General features: G+C 45.3%; 1 protein-coding gene across 2 annotated transcripts in view; it reads left to right on the forward strand.

Moving 5' to 3' along the window:
- The window catches only part of N4bp1 (NEDD4 binding protein 1), a 47,300-nt gene that overhangs the window by 19,569 nt on the left and 13,059 nt on the right, over window positions 1–14,672 (forward strand). For both annotated transcript variants that reach the window (XM_052166167.1, XM_052166168.1), the window contains one exon: window positions 5,153–6,834. In XM_052166167.1, coding sequence (XP_052022127.1) covers window positions 5,153–6,834 — 1,682 coding nt within the window. The remainder of the gene's footprint in view (window positions 1–5,152; window positions 6,835–14,672) is intronic.

A 14,672-nucleotide genomic window follows, 5' to 3' on the forward strand; every position in this document is an offset into this window, starting at 1 on the left:
CTGGAGTATATGTATAAACAAACAAACAGTGGGAGAAGAAAGGATCCAAGAAAAAATCAACTTAGGTTTGGGAATGTTCAGTGGTAGAGCATCAGTCTAATGCATACCAGTCTCACTTTCCAGTCTCGCACATACAAGTCTCACACTTACCAGTCTCGCACATACAAGTCTCACACTTACCAGTCTCGCACATACAAGTCTCACACTTACCAGTCTCGCACATACAGGTCTCACACTTACCAGTCTCGCACATACAGGTCTCACACTTACCAGTCTCGCACATACAGGTCTCACACTTACCAGTCTCGCACATACAGGTCTCACACTTAACCAGTCTCGCACATACAGGTCTCACACTTACCAGTCTCGCACATACAGGTCTCACACTTACCAGTCTCGCACATACAGGTCTCACACTTACCAGTCTCGCACATACAGGTCTCACACTTTGCTTCCCAGCATAGGAAGAAAACAAAACATGAGCCTTGATTTTGGTATCTTAAATGTTTACATGTGGAATAGGAAGGTGGCTCAGTGGATAAAGCACTAGTTACATAAGATTGGGACCTGTAGTTCAGTCCCCAGAACCCACGTAAAGGGTGGGCAGGCACAGAGACCACCTGTAACCCTGCACTCAGGAGGCGGAGGCCCCTGAGTTTATGTCCACCCCAGCACTTCCTCTTCAGTGCTGGCATTAAGGCGGATTGCAGGTGTGAGTTGCCATACCCACTTTTTTTTATTGTTTTCTAGTATGTGCATTTGTGGCTTATAAATTTCCTTTTCACGCTAGGCATGTTTGTCTATGTGTGTAATCCCAGCATGGGGAAGGCAGAGGTGGTAATCCCGCCACACTAAGGCTCACCTGGTGATCTTCATAGTAGATTCTACTAGATCAATCAGTCGGGGCTGTGTTGAGACTGTGGGAAAGGGCCAGCGAGAATATAAACAAACATCCCTTTCAGTGCTGGACAGTTGTGCCCTGATAGTTCATGTTCTTTTTTATTTAGTTCAATGCATTCCTAAGAAATTCCCCCTGAGGGGCTGTGGTGCAACCCAGCAGCAGAATGCTTAGCTGGCTTGGCAAGGCCCTGGGTTCATCCCCAGCACTGTGAAAAGGAACTCACGTGTCTGGAAGATCCATGCCCTTCCAAAGAAAGGAACAGAAAAAGGAAAATTTCCCTTGACCTATGAGTTACTTAGAAGTGTGCCATTCAGTTTCTGCTTTCCAATCATTGGGAGATTTTTCTTATCTGTAATTGATTTGTTTGATTAGTTTGTGATCAGATCATTCTACATAATTTCAGTTCTTTTAAATTTGTTGAGATTTGTTTCATGGTCAGCATAATGTTTATCTTGATAGCTCTGTGGGTTCTTGAGAAGAACATATTTTGGCTGTTGGGTGGAGTGTTCTCTAAAGACCTACCAGTAATCTGACTGCTTGCTGGGGGTTGTGAGCTGCCATGTGGGTGCTGGAAAGTTACACCTGGGTTCTCAGGAAGAGCAGCTAGTGCTTTAAACTGCTGTGCCAGCTCTCCAGCACCACCACGCCCCTTTTTTGGGGGAGGGGGGAAGGGGTCTTGAAAGAAAAAATTCTTTCACCTTTAACCAATATTGAGAACCAAAGTCAGGGCCTCGTGCTTGCCTTGGCAATCTGCTGCTGAGCTAAAGCCTCGACTCTTAAATATGAAACCTGTATAAGATGACATGGGCGGCATAAGGAGTCAGAGCTCAGCGAAGGAGAAAATGAGCACTCTGCCACCACAAAATATAGATAAAAGGTAGGAAGGGGCTGTGGGTGTGGCTTAGTTTTAGTAGAGTTTCTCCTAACATGTCTGAAATCACAGGTTTGATTTCTAGCACATAGATCACCACATAGACCAGGTATGGTAGAGACCAACTTAGGCTACATGAGACCCTGTCTCAATACCAGTGTATATAAAATAGATGCAAAAAAAACCTGGAGTACTTAAAGCAGTCTCAAAATTCAGTGACTAAAGACTAGTACAATTAGGGACAGACGAGCAGGCCATTTTGCTAGAGAGGACAGATAGCATGAGGCAAGATGACCAGGGCCACTGGTCAACCTGGAGGAACGAGGAGCTAAGGCATGCCACACTGGTTCTCAGATGTCAGAAATAAACACTTAACTAATAAAAACTGGCAGTTTTAGGAAAACCGGATTTCATCCATTTGGGGTACTGTAAATTGTATAGCCACCTGAAAAGTAGTTGAGTAGCTTCTAGGAAAACTAAGTATGTATTCCCACGTGAGCAAGCAGCTGTGCCCCTCAGCACTAATCCCAGAGGACTGGAAACTCAGACAGAGCTGAACGTGACTCTTCATAGCATGAAAAGTCAAGCACGGCTTCAAGCATGGAGCCAGCCTAGATGCTGTCAGCAGACAGACTGACTGGGAGAGGAAATGTGGGGCGCCTGCCATTCAGACTTAAGATAGAAATAGGAAGGACCTAGGGCTGTGGTAAGGGAGAGAAGGGACCTAAGTGGGCAGGGGCTGGAGAGGAAGGGACCTAAGAGAGGAAGGTGGGGCTGGGAAAGACAAATATGTGTTCTTATGTGGAACCTGGATTTGTGTGTGTGTGTGTGAGAGAGAGAGAGAGAGAGAGAGAGAGAGAGAGAGAGAGAGAGAGAGACAGAGACAGAGACAGAGGGAAAGAGAGAAAGAGAGATGGATGAAAGCAGAAGGGACCAGACCAGTAGGGTAGAGGAGCAGCAGGGGCAGAGGTGGACAGCTATGGAAAGGAAAATGATGGGCAGAGACAAGTCCAGTGAGGCCTGTGCATGGAAAGTCGTATAAAGCACTGTATGTGTGTGCCTAAATGTTTAAGTTAAATTATAATTCCATTTTCATAATAATGTCACAAAACTATGAATTTGAAAACAAGTAAGTAACTACCAGGAGATTGAAGGTTAAAGTAGGTATGACCATAAAAAGATAAAGAAAATCTGTGCTAATGGAAGAATTCTAAACACTGACACAAGAGGATGTTTTATAAAACCATGTGATGACCTGGCCTAGATCTGTGGACTCATACAGGCTGTGCAGATGTTCTGATTCTCAGATTGGGGGAAAATAGACGGATTGTATAGAGTCTGTATACCACTTTTTATAAAAAGTTAATTCTTTTGAAACTATTATTAGCTTAAGATAAAATACATTATAAAATAGTTCTCCTTTTAAGGAATTTGTTAATTTATGTGCACGTGGTAGGAAGACGGGAATGCACAAATGTATGTGCAGATGTCCACAGAGGCCAGAAGGTGGCACATCGTCAAGAATTGGAATTACAGGCTGTTGTGAGCTGCCTAACATGAGTGCTGTGAACCAAACTTGTGACTTCAGGAAGGGCAGGAAGTGCTCTTAACTGCTGAGCCATCTCTCTAGCCCCTATAAAAGGAATTTAAAACCAATATGTAAATATAGAATAAGTTCAAACAAGTTGTAGTCAAATGTTGCCCTTTAGAGAGAGATCCATTTGTTTGTGTCGGGATCTCAGGTAGCTGAGGCTGGCCTTGCCTCTGTGCAGCCAAGGTTGATTTTGAACTTGTGTTCCTTTTGCCCCAACCTCCTCATTACTGGGATTGTAGAAATACACCACATGCCTGATTTATATGGTAACAGCTTTGCACTTGGGTCTGGTGTGTCCTAGGCAAGCATTCTACCAGCTGAGCCACGTTGCCAGGTCCCACTTGAGCCCTAAGGCTGCTCGCTTCAGTTTTTAACACTGCTTGGATATTCAGGAAGAGATGACGACGACGACGACGACGATTCATTATTTGTTTTAACTAAATTTTCATGTTACCAAAAATAGAAGATTATGTTTATTAAAAAGGCAAGACAGCTCTGTGCTTTGTCATCAAGACTACACACCCCAGTTCAGACAGGACTCCAGCAGCAAGTGCATATTAAATTCAAGCTCAGAACCCTGCTGACCTGTGCTGCCCAGGACAAGCTTCTGAACAGCGATGGCTTGGGGGATGGTGCTCTAATGTTAGTTGGGGCTATAGATTAGGTCTCATTTCTCACAAGTGATCTACAAGTTTCACTGATCATTGAGATAGTCCGACCATTAGGCCTAGGTGCCATTGTAAGGACTTTAGTTCTTCTAGCTGTACATGATCACACCATTCTTACCTCTGCTATTGAAGAATCTGGGCTTCGGTTAGGTAACTTGAGCAAGACTACACCGCAAGTATTTCTGGAATTTGAGACCAATACATTCCAGAGCCAAAGTTGGTGGGCATATTAACAAATGTGTTTAACTGTGTGTGTGTGTGTGTGTGTGTGTGTGGTATATACTCAATTGTTTGACTTGTTTTTTGTCTCCAGTAGCAGTGGACTTGCTAAAGAAACTAGTTCCCTTAAAGTGTTCTTTTATTCCATTTATTTATTGGGTGTATATGTACATGTGTGGGTAGGTGTGTGCTGCCACAGCATGTGTGTGGTCAGAGGACGATTCGCAGGCGTTGATTCTCTCTCTCTATCGTGGATCCCACATGCCACCATCAGGCTTGGCAGCAAGTTCTCTCACTGCTGAGCCATCTCACTAGCCCTAGTTTCTTAACAGTACCAACGCCTTCAGTAGCAGCATCAGCCAGTGGCAGCCCTATTAGTAGTCTGTATACTTCAACCTTATTGTTTCTAAATGTCTTCAAGAAACTTGGAAGCAAGAATCATTTTTGTTGATTCCAGAAACCAAAGGCCTTTATTCTCTCCTAACTAACTGATCAGATTATTGTATCTAGGGAGATGTCCCCGTTGTGATAATGGACTGGGTAGCAAGGAAATGTTCTTTAAATGTAAACGAATCCAGCCCTGGGATTATCCACCCTGTAGGTAGGCAAGCCCCTAAGATCACTCAGTGAAAAGGTTATACATTCCCACTCTGTAAATTATACAAAGTTTCAATTCCTCTAAAGATGATTAAACAGTTCAGAGTGAAACAGACAAATACACTCCCCCCCACACACACACACTCACAAAGTTCAGAACTGTACTTTATTTTCATTGAAATCAAAGCATATTGCTCCAAATTATAGATATGTTTAATGATTTAAAAAAATTCAGCCTGGCTGTTGACAGTCCTGTCCTGAGGAACGTGGTGAGTTGGCCTAACTCTGTCTTCTCTTCCCAGGAGTATATCAAGGGGATCTGTGAGCCGGAGCTGGAGGAGAGAGAGCGCTACCCCAAGGCCATGCACTGCATTTTTGTCGGGGCACAGAGCCTCTTTTTGAAGAGCCTAATTCAGGATACTTGTGCTGACCTCTGTGTTTTAGATACTGGGCTTCTTGGCATCCGAGGAAGCGCTGAGGCTGTGGTCATGGCCAGGAGTCACATTCAGCAGTTTGTGAAGCTCTTTGAGAGTAACGAGAACCTCCCCAGTAATCAGAGAGAGTCGGAAATCAAACGGGAGTTCAGACAGTTTGTTGAAGCCCATGCAGACAGTTACACAATGGACCTGTTGATTCTGCCTACTTCCCTGAAGAAGGAACTACTGAGTCTCACACAAGGAGAAGAGAATCAGTTTGACACAGGAGATGATGATGTCATTACTGTTGGAGATGTGCGGCCTCCAGAGTACACACACAGTACTGCCACAGGACCGAGTATTGCTGGAGATGAAATCGTCGTACAGGAAGATTCTAGAAATAAAGCTAGGACCCCTGTTTCTGAGCTTACAAAACAAATGGACACAGTCTTTTCTAGTTCACCAGATGTGCTTTTTGTTCCAGTGAATGGTCTAAGTCCAGATGAAGATGCTCTTTCCAAAGACAGAGTTTGTCACAAGAGGAGGTCTTCTGATACAGAAGAAAGGCATACCAAGAAGCAGTTTTCTTTAGAGAATGTTCCAGAAGGGGAGCTTCTGCAAGATAGTAAGGTGTCAGCTGGAAATGAAGTCATTGACCTATCTGATGCTGCTTCAAACTCTACAAATCTAAGCCCCGATGGAAAAGACACTACAGAAGAAATGGAATACAATATCCTTGTTAACTTCTTTAAAACCATGGGCTATTCCCAAGAGATTGTTGAAAAGGTCATTAAGGAGTATGGGCCTTCTACAGAGCCATTATTGCTCTTAGAGGAGATTGAAAAAGAAAATAAAAGGCTCCAAGAAGACAGAAACTTTCCACCTTGCACTGTGTATCCAGAGGCCAGTCAGAGCAGAAGCGCAGGAGTTGGGAGCACCACAAAGGAGTTCACCACAGATGCCACTCCAAAGAAAACACAGAGTCCCACAGAGCAGACTATGGTGGAAAGATTCTCCCAGTTACCGTTCAAAGACTCTAAACAGTGTACCTCAAACTGCAGGATTAATTCTTTCAGAACAGTGCCAGGAGGACAGAAACATGAAATGTGGGCTCCAAAGCAGAACTCCAGTTGTACTGTAGACCTGGAAACTGATGGCCCCCCAGCCTCTGCTGCCCCTGCCAGCCCTAAAGATGTCAGTTTTGTTTCAAGGGGAGCTTTAGGGCACCAACAGAGAAACCCAACTTTTCCTGAAAATGGTTTTCAACAGCAAGCAGAACCTTTGCTTCCAAATAATATGAAACCTGCCTGTGAAAAGCGGTCTGGCTGCTGTAGCTCTCCTCAGCCTAAGCCAAATTATCCCCCACTTTCCCCACCACTGCCCCCGCTGCTCCCTTCCGTTACTGAGGCTCGGTCAGGAGGCTCCTCTGATCATATTGATTCCTCAGTTACGGGGGTTCAAAGATTTCGAGATACTTTAAAAATACCATACAAGCTGGAATTAAAAAACGAACCAGGAAGAGCAGATCTGAAGCATATTGTTATAGATGGGAGCAATGTTGCAATTACGTAAGTCACTCTGCAGACTACTCTTACGTAGTTTTCTAAGCAGTGTCTGAGGTGTGTGTGTGTGTGTGTGTGTGTGTAGACTGTCCTTTGTATTCTAGTGGATTTGCATCCTTTCTTGGGGAAAGACCAGTTGCTTGTAAAGGTTTGCATTTGGTTTTGAAATAATTATTTAAAAAATAAATTCTGACAGCACTCTTATTGCTACCCGCCCCAACAAGGTTTATGTTCTCAAATGAATTACACACACACACACACACACACACACACACTCACACACACACACACACACACACACACACACACACACACACACGTATACACGGCCTTTTTATTTTAATATGCCTTAATCAGCACAGTAGCTGACTACTTCCTAACTTCCATGCGGTTTATCCACCTCCTACCAATAATCCCGAGTTATTACTTACTAAACTATCTTGGCTGCTTTGGACCCAACTGGGCTGTGTGCCTGCCCCCACCGGGGCCCTCACAAGGAGGCCATGCCTCTCTGTCCAGCACTCTTCTCAGGCAGGGATCTCAGGTTGCTCCTCTCCTCCCCTCCATACTCTTCTGTCACAGCAGATCTCCTTCCTCCTCCTCCTCCTCCTCCTCCTCCTCCTCCAGTCCCAAGCCTGGGCAACCTAAAAGTCCTGCCTCTGTCTGTCCTGCCCAGACATTGGCTGCTTGGGTCTTTATACCAGTCAGAACCATCTGGGGGCAGGGTCCCTCAGTGTCTTCTGTGAGGAAGTTCAGACTCTCTTGTAAACAATTTGGGGACCCAAATTAACATTAGAATACAAGCAGCAGTAGGCCACACCCACTACTTTTGGACTTTCCCTTCACCTATTCCTGTGGGTAAGAGCTTCTAGAGACTGTATATTTTCACAGTACACATAGGATGCAGCTGTAAATGAAGTGGACTTTGAAATCTGTGATCATTAAATTCTCAGTACAAGAGTGGAGCTGCTGCCGCCTTCACTGTGAGACAGTCTCTTAGAGCTCCTCTGCCTGCTGATTGTAGGCCTTCCTGCCTCGGCTCCCTCATGAAAACCTTTCAAAAATATTTTAATTTTTAATTAAGTATGTCTGTGTGTCTAAAAGCCGATTTGTACACATGAATACAGTACACTACAGTACACTACAGGGGCTAGAAAAGTGTCTCCGAGCCCCTGTTGTTGGAGTTCTAGGTGGATTGAGCAGCCTGATGTGGGTGCTGGAACATGGTTCAAGTCTTTCTTGGTGGCTGAGCCCTCACCCGCAGCTCCTACAGGTGTTGACTCCTAAGAATAATATCCAGTGTTGCTGAATGCTTGCATGGCCTCTTTCCAGGAGTCCTGAGACCAGCTCATGTCGTGTAGCTTTAGGAATACCTAGGGCATTTTTCATTCTGTTACTCATGTTTGGGCATGAGTGAGGTAAGCACTCCACAGCAGTACTGTGTCCCAAATACTCTTTCATTTTGAGCTGCTCTTCCTAAGGTGCCCAGGCTGGCTGACCAGGCTATACTCAGATTCACAATCCTCCTGCCCTATCTTCCTCCTCTAGTGCTTCTATTACAGGCATGAAAAATTAATTATTAGCATATGTTTATTTTGTTTTATGTGTATGAAAGTTTTACCTGCATGTTCATAAGTCCATGCCAGAGTGCATACCTGGTATCCACAGAGACCAGAAAAGGGTGTTGGATTCCTTAGGACTGCAGTTGTCATTTGAGCCACTGTGTGGGTTCTGGGAACCAAGCCCAAGTCTTCTGCAGGAGTAGCAAGGTTTTTTCTTTTTGTTGTTTTTTTGTTGTTGTTGTTGTTTTTCATTCAAATCTTGTTCTATATTCAAAGCAAATATAGAACAAGAAGACTCTTGGTGGGTTCACTCAACAGTTGCTAGTTCGTGACCAATCTTGTTTCATCTGCAAACTTACCTACCACGTTAAACCACTCGTCTTACTTTATTTTTTGTTTTATTCTGTTTATTTTCTCTGTGGTATTGGGGATGGAAACCAGGCTCTTCTGCTTGTTAGGACAGTACTCTGCTGCTGAGCCCTCTCTAGCTCTTTGGGTGCTCGTAAGGAAATCTTAGATATGTATTTCATCTGTAAGTACTTCAGAATGTGTCTCAGATACAGCCCGTGTTGTTTTCTGGAAATTATTTCTTACTCAGAGGACAGAGGGGACTTTGTGTCTTAGCAGCTGCCTTCCTCATGATGGTAAGGACTCTCACTCAGTTTTCTCCCTTTCTCTCAGTGTGGGTGTGCTCTTTTCTTGATGAACTCTGGGACCAGTTTGTCCTTGGCAACAAGACAGAGCTCAATGCTGATGGGGAGCAAAGCCTCACACTTCTTAGGTCATGTCCATACGAACCTGGTGTGCTGGTGAGGGGCCTCAGCAGCGGCTGTTCCTGGCATGTTCATGGTAGCGTAGCACAGAACGTAGGGTAGCTCAGTCATGCTGCCCACAGCAGTGTGCTCCACAAGTGGACCGGACCCAACTTGATCTCTTTGGTACATTAAGCTTCCTTCATCCCGCCTTGTAAGTCTGTATAGCCCAGAGTTCTGTGTCTGTCTCGTAGCTTTTGGTGTATGGTTTTTTTGTTTTGTAACATGGTCTCACCCTGTATCCCTGGTCTAGAACTTGTTGTAAAGGCCAAGCTGACCTTAAGCTCAGAAAAAAGAATCCAAGCCATCTAAGTGCTCGGATTATAGACATGCGCCACTACACCTGACCTGTTAGTTTTGAGGCAGGGTCTTACTGATAGCCCTTGCTGGCCTGTTGTGTCAACCAGGCAGGCTCCAAAGTCATGAAGATCCTCCAGTCTGTGCCTACCTCATGTGAGACTTCTTGCATGGTGGTATGAATTTTTACAAGTATAAACATTGTTTTGCTTTTCCTTTTTAAAAAATAAATTATTGATTGTATGTTTTCATTTTGTCACAATCTTTTTTTTTTTAAAAAAGGTGCCACCATTTTAGAGATTAGCGTTTAGCAGTCTGGGCTGGGGTGCTCGTAGCTCTGTTGGTGGAATGCTTGCCTAACATTCTTGAAGCCCTGGGTTTTATCCAGCACACTGTGTAAATGGCATGGTGGCCCCTTCCTGGATCCCAGCCCTGGGAAGGAGAAGGCAGGAGGATGGAGGTTGTAATGAAAGGCAGGGTAAAAATGCTGTGCCTGTGTCCTTCCTTGTCCCCAAGCAGCTGCCTATCAGCATCTCCCATTGGTTTATCTAAGTAAAACTGGATGAGCCAGCCATTCAGGGACCTGCGGTCCAGGACTGACTCCACTTCCTCACTGTCCAAAGTTCTAAACTGAGTGGCTGCACATGATTTTGAAGGAGTTAATTCCTTTGTAAAACCTTTCTACCTATGGAAAAAATTTCCAAATTGATATTCAAACAATAAACATAGATGAGCCAGGACTGAGCATGGGAAGGATGCTGCGTGTGCATGCTGTATGTATGTTCGTGTGTCTGTACGTGTGCTCATGAGTGTGTCTGTGTGCACGCTGTACATGTGTTCATGAGTGTGTGCACGCTGTACGGGTGCTCATGAGTGTGTCTGTGCACGCTGTATGTTTGTTCATGAATGTGTCTGTGCACGCTGTACGTGTGCTCATGAGTGTCTGTGTGCATGCTGTACGTGTGTTCATGAGTGTCTGTGTGCACGCTGTACGTGTGTTCATGAGTGTGCGTGTACACGCTGTACGTGTATTCATGAGTGTGTATGCTGTACGTGTGTTCTTGAGTGTGTCTGTGTGTACGCTGTGTGTTCATGAGTGTGTCTGTGTGCACACAGTACGTGTATTCATGAGTGTGTGTGTGCACGTTCTACGTGTATTCATGAGTGTGTCTGTATGCTGTATGTGTGTTCATGAGTATGTGTGCACGCTGTACATGTGTTCTTGAGTGTGTCTGTGTGTATGCTGTACGTGTGTTCTTGAGTGAGTCCGCGTGTGCATGCTGTACATGTTTGTGTGTCTGTGGGCATGCCATACATGTGAGTGTGTGCATGCTGTGTGTGTTCATGAGTGAGTCCACGTGTGCACACTGTACATGTGTTCATGAGTGTCTGTGTGTGCACGCTGCACGTGTATTCATGAATGTGTATGTGCACGCCATACATTTGTTCATGAGTGTGTCTGTGTGTGCATACTGGATACATGTTCATGTGTACATGCTGTACATGTGTTCAGCATGTCTGTGTGTGCATGCTGGATATGTGTTCATGAGTGTGCCTGTGTGTGCACACTGCACCTGTGTCCATGAGTGTGTCTTTGTGTACGCTGTACATGTGTTCATGAGTGTGTCTGTGTATGCACGCTGCACATGTATTCATGAGTGTGTCTGTATATGTGCACTGTACATGTGTTCATGAGTGCAGCTCTGTGTGTGTGGAGACCAGAGGTTAAGATTAGTGTCTTCCATTGCTTTTCCCCTTGTTTTGTTTGTTGTTTTTGGGTCAGGGTTTCACTGAACCTGGAGCTCACCAATATGCTAAATTAGCTGGGCGAGGGAACTCGAGGTTTCCTCCTGTCTTTGCCTGTTCGCCAGTGCTAGCTAGGATTACAGGTGGGCACCCTACACTTGTTCCCTTGGTGCTTGGGGTAGGAGCTCATGCTTCTTCAGCAGGTCCTTTCCTCTGGGGCGGTAATAGCACCTCTCACAGGGGTCACCATTGGGATGTACAGTGAGGCTGTTCACCATGGCGGGATGTGTCCCATATCTAATCCTCCTCCCTAGACACTAACACCCAAACATCACATATTTCCTAACGGGTGGCTATAGTGCTGTTGGTTTTGAATAACAGTGATTATCACTTAAATCAAACATGTATTAATATGTTAATATTATTTGTTTGCTTATTTGTTGTTTGGGGTGTGTTTGTGTCGGGGTATGTATGTGCCATGTGTAGTAACAGACAGTTGTGTGTGAACAATCAGATGTGGATGCTAGGAACTCAGGTCCTCTGGAAGAACCGCCCACTCTTAACTGCCGAGATGATTGTTATTATTTTAACTGTTATTTCTGTCTGTGTGTGGGTAGGGGCACAGGGAGGTCGTGCACATGCAAGCTGGTGCAGGCAGGCGTCAGAAGAGGGCTTGAGCTCCAGCCCCTGGAGGAGCAGCAAGTGCTTTGACCGCTGGCCGACTCTCCCAGCCATTTGCTGGTTCTTTCCAGAGGATTTGACTTTTCTTCAGATTTACTGATGTCTGTGTCTAAGAGCAGCACTTTAAAAGGGTGCACACCTGTTCCCAGCCCTCACCTCAAGCGGCTCTCTGAACTTGAGGCCAGCTTGCCCTGCAGAGCTGTATAGAGACAACAGTGAAAGGGCTATTACCCTAAAACAGCAGATTCATGTGGAATGCTAGTGATCAGATTTCCTGTTCTTGCCGATCTTTCTCCATAGCAGGTTCCATGACTGTTTGTTTGTTTGTTTGTTTGTTTGTTTCGAGACAGGGTTTCTCTGTATAGCCCTGGCTGTCCTGGAACTCACTCTGTAGACCAGGCTGGCCTCGAACTCAGAAATCTGCCTGCCTCTGCCTCCCAAGTGCTGGGATTAAAGGCATGCACCACCACTGCCCGGCTGATTATTTTTTTATTAAGTGGAAGCCAGAAGTTATAAATCAAAATTTGTAACTTGATGACATGATTGTCATTTTAACTGAGACCAAATGTTTTTTAATTTAAGGTTTTTGGCACTGCTGTGTGAGAATTAAACTTTGGTTCTTAGACTAGGCAAATGCTCTGCTTCTAAAACTTCATTCTCAGCCTGGTATTGTTGTTGTTGTAGTAGTAGTAGAGTGAGTGTGTGTGTGTGTGTGTGTGTGTGTGTGTGTGTGTGATGGAATCTTCATACAAGTTTTTTGGAGTGAGAAGTTGGTATCACTTGCATGACCTTGCCACGGTGTCACCTAGACTCGGGGCCATAATGTCTTTCCTGAGCACCTGGACTGCCTGCGTCTTCACAGAAGTTAATTTTAGAATGTTCAGACTGTATCATCGTTGGACACATAACTGCTTCACAGGGACCCTCGCCCATTTATTTGACCTAGCTAGGTGCTGTCAGAATTGAAAAGGAAACCTGAAGCTGTCAGGAGCAGGGTATCTTGGTGGGAACTCCCCTGAAGCAAACCAGTCCCACTTTGCCCTGGATTGCTGTTTATTTGTCTGATTATGATGTCTGCAGCTCATATGTATGATGAGAAATTCCAAAACACCTGCCTTGCGCTGCTGACTCTGTATGTTTTTGGTTCGTTTCCCCCTCATCACCATGAATGAGTCAGGAGTGAGTCAGTGGACGTGTTTGTGGTGTCTGGCTCGACATCACAGTGGTGGCTGAAACCCCAGCCTGAGAGCACCTGCCTCGTTGCTCTGGTGATTTTCCGTGTAGATGGGGTTTGCCCACTCACTTGTCAGAACTGCACATTCTGTCCCTTTTCTTGCCAGTCTTTCTCTGGCAGGTTCCACAGCTATCATTTATGAAGCGGAAGCCAGAAGCAACCCATGCCCTCCTGGCTGACTGGGAAAGGCTTTGTTCTGCCCCACACTGCCCTGTCTGGGTTGGCGACCACTGCTCCCTACTGTCTCCTAGCTCTCCTCTGCTTGACATGTTGACTGGCTGCTATAGTGTGAAAAATAGCCGGGTACTTGTTTCCAGAGGCATGGAGCAGGAATTCATCGTGTTTCCTGCACGTGTTGCTGGAAGCCTCACACTTTGGCCCCCAAAGCAGAAGATAATTCTATTCTATGCACCTTGAATATATGCTCTCCAGGTAGGGTAGATCACTGGTCTGCACTTCCTTGCCCACCAGCCTCTCTGTTGCAGAGACCAGAAGCAGCAAGACTAAGCAAACTTATGCAGCCAGTGTAGTAGGAGTAGGTTTAGACGGAGTTCTTACTATCTGCTGTCAGGACAGCCATTTGACTCCACTTGACTGGATTTTCTTCCTGTCACTGAGCCTTAAACTCAGACCACACCCCCAATGCTCCATCCCATTTTCTTTTTTATGTAGTTTTATTTTCTAGATAAATCCATATACTCATTTACCCAAACTTTGAACCACCCTTTTACCAATTTTTCCCTTTGAACCATTTTTAACATTAGAGACTTTCAGGGTAAAAAGTGTTGTGATCTTACCACAGAGAACACTGAAAACTGGGACAGCATTAGTGCTTCCAGAAACATTGCCACACCCCCTCAGAAGGCCAGGGTAGCGCGCGCGCGCGTGCGTGCGTGCGTGCGTGCGTGCGTGTGTGTGTGTGTGTGTGTGTGTGTGTGTGTCTGTCTGTCTGTGTGTCTGTGTGTGTGTATGTGTGTCTGTGTGTGTGTATGTGGTTCTGGAGGACTAAACAGGTTTTCCTAAGACAGCAGAGGGCTCTTTCTGGGATCTTCTCATTAGAACTAGTTGACTTAACTCCAGGCCTGTCTTTGGTATTAAACATTTTATGTAGTTAGTTTTTAAAAACCAACAACATCCCCAATTAACTCCTTTTCCCTCCAGTAGCCAGTGTCACACTGGTACTTCCTTACTGTATTATTTGCGTGCATGTGTTTTCTGGGATAAGATATGATCCCAGTTTCTTTTTTATGGGTCTCTGGAAAAGAGAGTGGGCTGTATCCTCTAGCAGAGGGAAGAACTGTGAGCTAGTCATTGCAACTTCCTGACTACCTAGCTGTATATATACAGCTCTTCCTGCTCTCAGAGGTCAGGGATGCAAATGGGGTTGGCAGCCTTCTCTCGGAAGGGGGGGGGGGGCCTTGGCCCGCAGTGGGGACGTTTGAGTCTGCCCAGCACACCACTTTCCAGGTAGCCGCATGCTGTAGACAGACCATTCTGTCTTGCACTCACAGT

The sequence above is a fragment of the Apodemus sylvaticus genome, chromosome 21 (assembly GCF_947179515.1).
Source record: "Apodemus sylvaticus chromosome 21, mApoSyl1.1, whole genome shotgun sequence".
In the NCBI taxonomy this organism is placed as follows: Eukaryota; Metazoa; Chordata; class Mammalia; order Rodentia; family Muridae; genus Apodemus; species Apodemus sylvaticus.